This window comes from Hakea prostrata, chromosome 3 (assembly GCF_041222555.1).
Source record: "Hakea prostrata isolate BN-2017 chromosome 3, UWA_Hpros_2, whole genome shotgun sequence".
NCBI lineage: Eukaryota > Viridiplantae > Streptophyta > Magnoliopsida > Proteales > Proteaceae > Hakea > Hakea prostrata.
Window position 1 is genome coordinate 30576833 of NC_142602.1, and position 13560 is coordinate 30590392.

General features: G+C 34.6%; 1 protein-coding gene across 1 annotated transcript; it reads right to left on the reverse strand.

The window, feature by feature from the left end:
- Positions 1 to 3818: 3818 nt before the first annotated feature.
- Positions 3819 to 4697, reverse strand: LOC149022057 (F-box/kelch-repeat protein At3g06240-like). Its single transcript, XM_089147535.1, has one exon. The coding sequence runs from the start codon at positions 4695 to 4697 to the stop codon at positions 3819 to 3821; it is 879 nt and encodes a 292-aa protein (XP_089003661.1).
- Positions 4698 to 13560: the final 8863 nt, after the last annotated feature.

The window sequence follows — 13560 nt, forward strand, 5'->3', positions numbered from 1 at the left end:
ACCAGTGCTCCAGAAGACTACCCACAATATCTAATGTCTAGAGTGAGTGGCCTCTCCCTTTCCTCAGGAACCTCCTATGTTCAGGTATTAGTCTCCTTCTCTTGGGTTGCCTTGTCCTGGACTCCATTTTTGGCCACATCTTGGAATCCTTTGCTAACCTCATCCACTTCGTCTTCTTCCATACCTTTCTCCTTGCCAACAACCTCCAACTTAGAGTTAGCCTTTGGAGGGAACCAGCTCGGTCTCTCCATTCCCAACTCATCATAGATGGCCGGGTTGCAACAAATGGCGTACTTTGAAGTGTCAAGATCTGGGTAGTCCCGAAGAAGGTTCATCCACACATCCTTTAGACCTAGCTTGAAGGCTTTGAAGTCATAGCTAGTTACGAGTTTCCCGAACTCAAGACTCTCTAGATACTCGGCTACTGCTTGGGCCTTGGCCTTCTCAATAGTGTTCTCCCAAGCCAAGTGTAGTAGATTTAGTTTCCTTTTGAGGTTGGCATGCTCCTTGGCGTATACAGAGGCCTCCTCTTGAGCTATGGCAAACTCCTCCCAGGCCCTAGCAGCTTCATCCCGAGCATGGGCAATTTCCACTTTGGCCTTTTGGGCCTCTAAATGTGCTTCATTCCTTTCCTTCAGGATCAAATTCTCCTTATGGACTCGCACATCCTTCTCCTTCTTGAGGTCATCCACCTCGCCCATGAGCTTCTTCATAGAGTCATGAAGACCTTCAATCTCAGTATGCTGCTCATTGATTCTTTTCAGGCAAGTAGAGGCCTCTGTTGAAGAACAAGATGCACGGTTGATTGCCTCCACAAAGAAAGGGAGCAACTCGGCCGAGGCACTACACAGGAAACAAAAACAAGTTAGTACGGTCGAGAATCAGAAATACAAGAAGGCAATATATACAAAGTTCAGGGGCATACCAGAAAGCAGAATCAGTAGACTTCTTGTCATCAAGCTCGGCCATAGCCTTACGATCAACAGGGAGCTGGGCAAGTGTGGCCCAGACTTGAGACACAAAAGGATCATTGATGACTGATGATTTCTCAGTCAAGTTCCACTGGGGAGCAAAAATTGGCATGGCTAAAGACTCTGGAGTATACACTTCTTCCTGAGCCATGAGAGATGTGCCCTCCCTGGGGTCTGCCCTCAATTTCTTGCTGCTTGGGTCCAACAAGTAAGCCTTCTCAACCTCCTCAACCTCCTCCTGGTATTTTTTTAATCTAAGAGAAACATTAAATCAAAGAGTTGAGCTTACAAGAGCCTAGAAAGTTAGACCTTTAACACCAGAGAACCCCCCCAAAAAAATAATAATAATAAATAACAAGCATGGTAAATCTTTATGATATGAAAATAATGATGCAGTGTGATAAAATAAAGCAGATCACTCAATGGTGTTATTAAAGAGAGAATTCTCCAGTAATTTAAATTCTATTAGGTCAAGGTCTTTAACTGTACCAAGCAAAAGAGTGAGGCATAAACACACTCTTGTATAGGTAGATATATCTAGAATGTGGGACCCAAGAATAGAGGAGCTAGCTCATGAAATTTGAGTGAGGCTTTGGAATGAATCACCAGTCTTAGTCTTTCCAAGGCTTCAAAGAAACTCACCTTTTGGACTTCTAGTAAGGTGTAGGGTGTATCCTCATCCAGTATCCAAACCCCTACTGGAAAGGGTCATAATCAAATTGGTTCACATTCCTTTTCTTCCTCTTCAAAGTTCGGTTATGAATTCTTTATCCATCTCCAAAAAAACAAACAAACAAACAAAAGAAGAAAAGAAAAGAATAAAATTACTGGTTATCTCCTCACTCACCATTTCCTATATAATTTTATAACCTTGGCAATTCTTTGATTTTCTATTGCATGCACATGTTCCTCAAAATATAAATGTACTCCAGAAATTGATACCACAAGAATTCTTGAAAACAACGATTTCATATCAACAACATGTTTAACCTATATCATCACATCAAAGAACTACAATATAACTATATCAAAACAAAATCATCAAACCTTAACTTCAAAAAGATAGGTTCAAATCTACTCGCCAAGAATGCTAATCCAAATACCCAAATCTCTTTTCACACTTGGTGGGATATAAACATTTTGAACAAATATTTTTCAACATATGAACCAATCACAAAACTTCCTCCGGCAGTGCTTGTAATGATAATCTACCTAAACATCTTCACTGGTTAATGCGAAGAATCACATAAGTCTAAATCTTAATGTTGTTAACAATAGAGAAAGAGATCCATACATCACTCTATTCCCAAATTCCAAAATCTGTCATAAGGCTACCATTCCAAGCAGCAACATTCATTAACAGTGAAGGATGAGCAAATAAATACTGAGGAGAAACAAATTAACAGAATTCAGCACAGGCTAAAGAGTATTTGAAAAGCAAGGAAAACCAAGACAATTTCCAAAAGCGCTTTAGCAGTCTAATTAAAGGAATGATCTCCAATACTTCGAACTGACAAATAAATAATAATACAATTTCACATCACCCAAATGCATTGGTGTTGTGATAAATGAAAACATCTTAAGCTCAAACTATTTTTCATGTCTTTAGCTACTCTTCTGTAAACAGTTCCAAGTTTTGGTTGATCCCATCAGGACTTTAGATTGTTGGAATAAAGGAATAATATAATTCCTAGAATTTTTTTTACATGAAACTATAATTGATAAGTGGAAGAGTGTAAACACAAAACTAACAAGAAAAAAATTGTAATTATACATGATAGAGCAGCTTGAAGTGTAAATCTGCTCTATCAAATTACCTCTGTTTCTTCCTTTTTCTTTTCCTTGTCAGCTCCTTTTTTAGTATGAAGTGAAGTGAGACTCCCAATGCATATTGTGTACCAATATTGAGGCACAAAACAAAAAGAAAGAGATAAACCAAAACGGATCTGTTGAAGGAAAGAATTTCTTAGTTTTGAAGAATTTTAGGTGAAGATATCATGACTTAACAGATAAAACTGAAATGTTAGGGGTATGTAATCTAAAAAATTATGGGCAATAGCAGTAATTGTTTCCAAACAAATTCTTACAAGTACAGCTTCTTGATGATAACATGTAGTCTAAAAAGGAAAACATGACAAATTTCCTAAAGGGACTTTCGCAATCTCACTGCTTAACTGTTTTCTAAATAACTTAAATCCTAATTACTCTTATCCAACTAACTTAAATGTGAGTCACATAGATAGACCTCAAGTCATTATAATTGACAGTTAAATTAAAAACAAGTCCATTCACATCAACCAAATGCATTATCCGTTAAGCTTAAAACTGAAGCTCGTTTCTTCAACCAACTTTTCCTCTATTTCGACCGCCGACACCTGAATTTTGATTGGTTTCATTACGGCTTTAGATGGTTGCAAGAATGGAATAATTATTGACGAAAATTTCTGAGATGAAACTATAATTCATAAGAAGAGTGTAAAAACACAATTCAACGATGTGAAAACAATTCTAGACATGATATATTAACTTGAAGTGTAAAGTCTGCTCTGCCGGATTACCTGCATTCCTCCCATAGTTTTTTGTCATCAGCTTCATGTTTCGTATCAAGTGATATGAGATTCTCAATGCATAATTCCATATCCTCATGATCCCTAAGATCACTTGCCCTTCCTTTATGGGGATCATAAAGCACCAGCTCTCCGAAATCCCGATCAGATTCACCAGTCATGAGTAGAACTTCACCCTTCTTTGAATAGCATTTAGGTATGACTATAACATGCCCTGACACCGATGGTTCTTCAATGGAGAACTGCTTCTCCCAGGAGTCCCTCACCCCATAATCTTTCATCACCCAAAGTCAATGCGGACCTTGGAGTAGTTACAGAGCATACAGAGTTGAAGTGTTTCTCCTAGAACCGCGATGGTCATGTAAAATTCATCTTTTCCAAGATCAGGCAGAGGCACCTCCCTAAGCTTGTCAGCTTTAATGTCAATAGCAAGAATCACATTATCCGGTGAGACCCAATGAAAAGCAGAATTTATAAAAACCCCAATCCAGTATTGGATGTGAAATAAGGGAATGTTCTCGATTCTTCTCCATGAATTGCTAGTAAGAGAATACACCATCACGAGGGAGAGGTACTCATCATCATGGTTCATAAAAACCCTTATCACCTTGTAATCGTTGGTGGTAGGGTCGTAACCAACTCCGATACCAGCCTGACGGGCAGTTTCTACATACGCAAGGGGCAACTCCCTGTGTGTTCTTGTAGATGGATTAAAAAGGAATGCGGGGTCTTCAAAGCCGCCGTCGCGGTGAAACATATATACTAAGCCATTACAAAAAGTCATGTCAAAGGTGTCCTGGAATTTGATCGGATAATCAAATTCTACTCCTACCGCCTCTTCTCCTCTTTGTTCAAAATCATCTAGGTCAACTGAAGTGACTTTCAAGCCATCGTAATAGCTATTGTTACAATGGTCATATTCATAATTTAGACCTACAGAGACGATGCTTAGGTTGTTACTTGTTGCAATGGATCGGGTGAGATGCATCTTAACAAAATCCGGATGGTCTATCAGAGCACACCAAGATTTGCATACGCACCTAAACCTCAGAAGAGATTTTACCGGAAGCCATGAAAGCAGCTCCAAGATGATGTCCTCTGTGAGGTTGCTCACTACCGTTGCATCTTCTCCTCTTTTCTTCTTATCGAGCTCCGTCATTGCTGGTCTTCTTTTCTTCCTTAGAGTTCAGAGAGTAAGAAATGAAACGAATCAAAACACAACCAACAATAACCTACTAACAACTGGCTGTTAGACTAGTCTCCCGCTTCTCCATGACTCACTCACACTCCGTCAATCAATGCTCCACAGCTCCAGTGCCTTTTGTTTGATAATTACAGCATTTTTTATTTTTGGGCTAAACCAATTACATCAGCTTCTTTTTTCTTTTTTTTTTTCCTTTTTTTAATTATTATTTTTTTGGGTAGAAAAGAGGGATGGAATCGTGGTGATCATGCACCCCAGCAACTCAATGTTCACACTAGAGATTTTCGGGTTTGATTCATGCAAGTATTAACCCTATAAACTACAAGTGCAAGCACCAACCTCACCTCTGTAGCCCTATTGGAGGTGTAGTATAGAATTTGGTATATCAACCTACAAATCCCACAAATGATCTTGTCACCTAGAAATGCCCCCTAATCTTTACAATGCACACTATTCCTGGTCCAAATTCTTGACGATAAAAAACAAGCAACAATAACAAAATTCCAAGACTAAACAATTCTAGCACGGACAAGACCACTTGCTCTTCAAGCAAAACGAAATAACCGGATAAAATGGGTTGATTTAACAAGAGATCCAATCTGTATGTGCTATATTTAATGTAAAAAATGATTAGGAAAAAGAAAAACAAAAAAAATACTACCACTATTATGACAGAAACGCATCCATAACAAGACATCATTGTTAGACTATTAACAAGAACATGCATGCATAGCCATCTAACAAGAACACTCACTCTTCAAGCAAAACAAAATAACCAGATAAAATGGGTTGATTTAACAATAGACCCAATCTGTGTGTGCTATATTTAATACATAGAATGATTAGAAGAAGAAAAAGAAAAAAACTACCATAGCCATCTGCATTTTTTATTTTTTGGGTGACCGCTCTTAATTGACATGATCCAGTACTGACCTATCGATCCATTTAAATATGATTGATTAAAAGAAGTAAAACTCACAAGTCACAAAACGTGAAGGCCATTAAATTAACAAATGCACGTCTTCAGATGGTGGGTGAAGGCCAGCGGTAGTTGAAACTTGAAACAATACTTTCTTCAAAGTCAAAAGAATTACAAATCCTAATTAAAGGGGTTACTTGAACTTCTATTCGATTCCCACAGTCAAAGTGGGGAAGAAAAGAAAAGAAAATGTTTGCTTCTGTAAGTTCATTCAAAGAATTATAATGGACAATATATATAAATAAATCAGTGTAAAACCAAAAACATAAAAAAATAAAAAAAAAAATTCATGTCTCTTGTCTCTCTTTCTTAATATATATTTATTTATTTTATTCCCATTATTATAAAAATAATATGTGTTCTTCAAAAAAATAAATCAATAAATTCTAGACAAAAAAAAACTGTTCGAAAATTTCATTTCATGTAGATTAAGGGTGATTAATTCTGTGCAGAAGTTACTGGATAGTTTTTCACCTTCAAATATTTTGAAACATGGTCCCCTACCCCAAAAATAAATAAATTCATGCCAACCCACACCCCGGTCCCCCACCTTCAACAGAAAAAAGAAAAAAAAAATTCACTGATATCAATTAGTTAAATTGAAGAAGGATCATATATCATGAGATAATGAGAATTCTTGAAAATATCATAAATATGTATTTTATTTGAATGATCATATCTTTAAAATTACTTTGATAAGTTCGATTTTAAATTCGGAGACTTCTTTAATCTTTCAACATGCTCAAACTTGATTTTGACGATGTATTTTAGATCGTACCGTAGGTAACTGTTGGGTACGTCGGCCTCTGACTAAGATCAAGTTGATTGGAACCTATGTCCAGTGGCCAAATTTTCTTTGGTTTTGGAATGTACAAGTCTAGTTTCCCTTCAGTACACCAAGCAAGATGTATTTAGGCACGTGCTTGAGTAGCATGATGTACCCCATGAAGCGATCCCTTGACAACAGCTTGAACAATATCCGTCACATATATGACTCCTAACCACGCACAGATCCATTTATTTTTTATATCCAGAAGTCCCCAACAACGTCCTGTCTCCTGTTTTTGGAGATTTGAAAACCCTGCACACAGGGGCAGACAGGGGCAGACCCAGGATTCAATATTGAGGGGGGCCGAAGAATGAAAGTCAGATAACCTTCCCGTTGGGGAAGCACTAATGCTTTTTTGCCACACATATTGTGTAGGTTCTTATAAGATCTATTGAGGATCCCAGCTCTAAATTATTTTACTATATTAGGGAATAACCAACAAATATTTTGTGCGGCCCACACATATTTGAAAAAAAGGGATAAGCCATCTTCCTATCAAGGTTAAGGAGTCAACTGAGCATCTCAGCGGCGGGATTGATTACCCAGATCGAATCAAAGTTCACGCCGCCCGCCCTGAACAAATAGGAGGCTTGGGCTACAGGTCGCACATAAGCCGCCGGGTCGCACGATAGAATTCAACCCTAAAAAGTTATATGTAAACCAAAATTTTCTTTGGTAGGAGTTGCAAACCAAATTTTTTTTTTTTAGGGTAAGAGATGCAAACCAATGGTAGTTACCTTACTAACTATAGATATTTTATTCCCAAATCACAATACAAAATCACATAAAAAAATTGTAGAAAAAAATAAAGAAACATAAAATATAAAATCAAATAAAAAGAATAACAAAGAAAATGAGAAAAAGAGAAACGATAAATAAATTGAGAGAGAAAAAGAGTACCTAATTGTGTAGTATATTTTTTTCCCCAAGGGTAGAGAATAAATAGAAAGAAAGCAAGGAGAGAAGATATGAGAGAATAAATAGGCATTTAAGAGTTAGTTTTTAATTAGAAATGAAATTTTCAATACTTAATAAGACTTTTTTGTCAAAAATTTCATTAACCCACGTTTATAGAAAGAGAAAAGAATAACTAGGAAGAAAAGATGAGAGAGAATAGAGGAGAGAATAAATAGGGATTGAGGAGTTAGTTTTTAATTAAGAATGAAATTTTGAATACCTTAAAAGATTTTTTTTTCAAAATTTTCCTTAATCCACGTTTATAGAAATAGAAGAGAATAAATAGGAAGAAAAGATAAGAGAGAAGAAAGGAGATAATAAATAGGGATTGAGGAGTTAGTTTTTAATTTGGAATGACATTTATACCCATTATTTTACCTTGAAGAAAATTGTTCTCAATATTTGGGGGGCCAAATAGTGACATTTCACATGTGGGAAGAGAAAAAACCGAAAAAATTAAGGAAATTTATATAAAAACTATAAAAAAATAAAGAATTAGTACTCTTTTCTAAAAATCCAGGGGGAACATGGCCCCCTCGGCCCCTGCTTGCACACATTTAGACTGAATTATTCTGAGAACTAAGTCCCAGCAAAGCTTCACATATACAGTTTGTAGTCACTTCAACATTTATCTCCTTCAACAATCAAATTTGACAGTCCAAGATTCTGAAACCAGCATTGAGGTCTTTCGAGGGCGAGTGCCTCTGCTTCTAGAGCTGTTTTTAAAAAACTCTCCACATCCTAATTGATAAAAACAAGTCAGCTATCTCCCATGATGGTCTCTAACTAGCCCTCCATAACCTGCTAACTAAAGATCATCCTACAAGGTGGTAAGGTTTAGCTAGGTCAAACACAACCTGATCCAATCTTAGTCATGACTTAAGATCAGAATATTTTGACTTTGACTTGTGCTCCAGATTAGAACGCTATCACTAGTCCAGAGCATTTTTGGCAACAAGGGCCAAACTATCACCCCCTAATGAAATAGGAGTATTGGCTGCAAAATGATTTATACATGAATTCGTGACTAATATGAACTAACATACATTCATACTTCTCGAACCATATTAGTATAGATGATAATCGATACAATACTAACACAAAAAAACAACTATATTCTAGAAAAATAGAACACAAAACTACTTTAGAGCATGACATAATTGTTTTTCTTTTATCATCCATCATCAACCCCATCCCAAGGACGGGAGGCCATGGGCCAGCAGATGTGAAAGAAACACATTCATAACATGACATCGTTTTTAGGCCATAAAAAAGAGGATGCACGCATAGCCATCTCAATATTTTTCTGGAGAAGGGCTCTTAATTTACGTGGTCCTTTGGCACAAAAATAATAAAATAAAAAAATAAAAAAATCAACATGATCCATTGAAATGACCAAAGTGCTGCCTATCAATAAAAAGGCCTATTAAAATAACAAATGCACGTCTTTAGATTGTGGGTGAACTCCATCCAATAGGTGAAACAAAACTTTCTCAAAAGTCAAAAAATTACAAATCTTGATTAAATAATAGGTTACTTGAGCTCCATCAAGCCCCAAAAAAATGTTTGCTTATGCTTGGTCTTTAAAGGGATTATTTTGCATAGTATATATAAATAAATAGGATAATGTGAAACATACATTGGTGAAGTTATTTTTCATCCTATTAAAACAAAGAGTTCATGTCACTTGTCTCTCTTTCTGAATATATTTTTATTTCTATTTATGTCCATTGCCGTCGAAACAAAAAATGTGTTCTCAAAAGAATAAATAACTAAATTCTTAATAAAAAAAATACTATGAGATTTTTCATACCCCCCCCCCAAAAAATAATCATATTGTATTTCTTTTTTTGTAGGAAAAAAAAATCATACCATTATGATTTAGGTAAATTGAGGAAGGATTATATATATATATATATATATATATATATATATATATATATCATGAGATAGTGATACTTCTTGAGTTTATGAGAGATATGCTAATTGCCATGAGACAAAAGATTAACAAATATTGGGATAAATACTCTTTTGTTATAAATAATATTTATTATGGATGTCCATTACCCCAAAGAGATTGTACTTCCAATTGAAGATCTCAATTACCTTAGGATGCAATATTGGTGAAGATCACAACCATCTCATTACACAATATTGGCAGTCAATATTTCCATTCTATGCACCTTCTATCTTGGGCGGCAATCTATATTTCCATATCAAGAATATCTTATTGTGTGCAAGAATCATATATTGTATTTCCATATCAGAGTAGATGCTCCTTCTACTATAAATATGTAATGCACTCAACTGAATGAATGAGTTCTGATTGAACTCATCTTGTCTTTCTTCTTTGTATCTAATATATTTTCCTTTTATTTTATAACACGTTATCAGCACGATTTCGCTCGAAGAACGAATCCGCTCGAAGTATTGCGTTTTGAAAAGAAAGACAGCAGACTATGTATCATTATGTTTTCTATTCCAAAGTGAAAAGAATGATCGACCTCCTAGCACGTTTTTGTAAACAATGGAGTTTACTTTGTCCATCTTGAAATGTAAGTGCATCATGATAAAAAGGTATGTGTTTTATTGAATCTAAGAATCAATCAAATAATAAGATATTATGTTGCTTTAACGATTGTGGTTTTATTTATTGTATATAGTGGCTGCTAGCTTTGCACCACAAATATTGTTAAATGCACCTGAAGTTGCAAGATTTGAAAGCTGTAAATGAATACAGTTCTACAGATGCACATGAAGTTGCAAGATTTGAAATCGTAAATAAGTACGATTCTGAGATGCACTCGAAGTTGCAAGATTTGAAACTGTAAATAAATACAGTTCTGCAGATGCACTTGAAGTTGCAAGATTTAAAACTGTAAATAAATACAGTTCTGCAGATGCACATGAAGTTGCAAGATTTGAAACTGCAAGATTTGAAACTGTAAATAAATACAGTTCTGTAGTTTTTGAAATTAATTCTCTTTTGAAATTTTAAGGAGAAAATATTATTCATGAAAATATCCCAGCAAATTTTCAAGTTTCAGATTTGTTGTTACAATAGTAATATTGTAAAAGGAGTTTTAAGAAATACTCTGAATGATATCATGCCTATTTGTTGCTGAATAAAATAATGGACTATTAATGAAAAGTCATGAAGCTCGTCTTATTGGTTACTGTTCCATTCCCCTGAAGTGAATGCAACGATTCATGATATGTCTGAAAGAAGGCAAAATTAAAATTATGGTCATGATTGTGGAAGAGGATGAGACAAAAGACGGAATAATTACCGTCATTATTACGGAAATAAATAAGAGAATAATAAGGATTCTCAATATAACAATTCAAGGAGTGAAGATAATATTTCTTACCGATGTGGTATGAAAGCTATTAGACATGTATCTGTTATACTCCACAATATTTAATTAAGTTTTGTCAAGCCTTAATTAAAGAAATAAAAATAATGTGGAGATAAATTGAATTTTCCAAAATTATGATACTTGAACAATTTTTGCCTATTAAAGTGATGATTTTAATGGCCTCACAAATACTACACATCTAGATGCTACAAACTCTTTTGAAGATAATAGTTGAAGATTTGATTATGTAATTCTTTTATCTTCAAATCTCATCTCATATGTTAGTTTATCTTAAATTTAATCTTTTTCTTCTATAAATTTTTTATTGATTTTTTATATATCTTTTAATATATTTTGTTTCATTTTGATGAAGAATGTGAATATTCTTTTATATCTTTGTGACGCATATTACTCCTGAGAGAAAAATATACATATTTCTCTTATTTGATGATGCAGAAGTCAATGTTCATATAAAATCGGTAGTACAACATTGATTGGAAGCTCCGAAAGAGCTAATCTATTATTATCTGGGAGATAACATTGGCTATGAATAATTCATTATTTTGTAGTAAGTCTCAAAGAAACTTATTAAGTTTCAAAGCTATTTGCCAAAATGATTATCAGATTGAGACTACAAATAATGATATAAGTAAATATCTATACAAAGGTATTAGATATTTCTCCCAATTTGTACTACACGAATATCGCATGGTTGAAACACATGCTTGGGTAAATCAAATGAACATTGATTCCAATAAATTTATTATTTGGCATGACCGGTTGGACCATACCGGATCAAGTATGATGCGAAAAATTATTGAAAATTCAATTGTCATCCATTGAAGAACTAGAAGATTCTTCAATTAAGTGAATTTTCTTGTATTGTTTGTTCTCAAGAAATATTTATTATTAAATATTCACCAGCTAAAGTTGAGATTGAACATTCTACGTTTTTGAAACGTATAGAGGGTGAAATGTATGGGCCCATTCACCCATCATGTGGACCATTCGGATAATATATGATTTTAATAGATGCATCTATAAAGTGGTCACATGTATGTTCATTATGAACTCGCAATTTGGTGTTTGCGAGATTGTTTGCTCAAATAATGAGATTAAGAGCATAATTTATGAATTATAAGATAAAGACAGTTTGTCTTGATAATGCTGGTGAATTTACATCTCAGGCTTTAGATTATTGTATAACAACTGAGATCACAGTTGAATAGCCTGTTACTCATGTTTATATCCAAAATGGTTTGGTAAATTATTTATTAATTGTCTCCAATTAATTGCTAAACCATTGTTTATGAGAACAAAGCATCATTTGTACGCATCAGGCCAAAAGGTTGTCATAAATTCTCCCTATTACAATTGGCTTATGGTCAGAAGCCAAATATTTCTCATCTTAAAATTTTTGGATGTGCGGCTTACGTTCCAATTGCTCCACCACAGCGCACAAAGATGAGTCCCAAAATAAAGTTGGGAATATATGTTGGATATAAATCTCCTTATATAATTCAATATATTGCTAAGGATAGGAGATTTATTTAATGCAATACTTGCTGAGTATTATTTTGATGAATTAGTTTTTCCAACATGAGGGGGAGAGAATAAACAGTTGGAAAAAGAGATTGATTGTATGCATTATCATTATCTCATTAGATCCTCGCATTGAGCCTTTGTGAACTTGAAGTTCAAAGGATAATGCAATAAATATTATAAATCAAGCGCAGTTCTTTGCACCTGCTAAGAGTTACTAAATCTCATATTCCAGCTCTAAATGCTCCAATTAGAATTGATGTCCCAATGAGGACAATCTATCAGTGCAAATGAAATTAAACCACGTTTAAAACGTGGAAGATCAATCGGTTCCAGGGATAAAATCCTAGAAAAGGAAATGAGCAAATGATCAAGATGGTCATAATATGGAGACAATTGATTATGAAGATCCTGAAGACATAACTTTCTATAAAACCTCAGAAGAGGTTCAGGTACCTGAAAATAATGAAGAGATCTCGATTAGTTATGTCATTGCAGGAAAAAGATGGAACCGAAAATATAAAGTTGTCGACAACAATTTTTGCATATAATGTTTTTGTTGAAATAATGCATCAAAACGAGGATCTTGAATATAAATTTGTTGATGAATATAAATCAAGAAATGATTGGCCAAAATGTAGAGACGCAATTCAAGCAGAATTGAATTCGCTTGAAAATTAAAGTTTTTGGACCCGTAGTCCAACATCCGAAGGTATAAAGCGTTGGGGTACAATTGAGTTTTCTGCGAAAAATGAAATGAGAAAAATAATGAAATCGTGATATATAAAGTATGAATTATGGCACAAGAATTTTCGCAGATGCCTGGCATTGATTACATGGAAACATGTTCTCTTGTGGTGGATGCAATCACCTTGAGATATCTTATTAATGGGCAAGTATATGAAAATTTTGACATGCGTCTAATGGATATTATTACAGCCTATTTATATGGCTCACTCGAGTGTGAAATATATATGAAAATCCATGAAGGATTCAAAATGCCTGAAGCACATAAAAATTCCTAGGAAGTTTGTTCAATAAGGCTTCAGAGATGATTATGACATATATGATATAATCTCCTTAGTGGATATTTACTAAATGAAAAGTATAAAAATGATCCAATTTATTATTGTGCCTTTATTAAAGGATATG

Bases quoted from the DNA above. Each gene is read 5' to 3' on its own strand.
- LOC149022057 (XM_089147535.1), bottom strand. From the start codon at position 4,697: ATGACGGAGCTCGATAAGAAGAAAAGAGGAGAAGATGCAACGGTAGTG.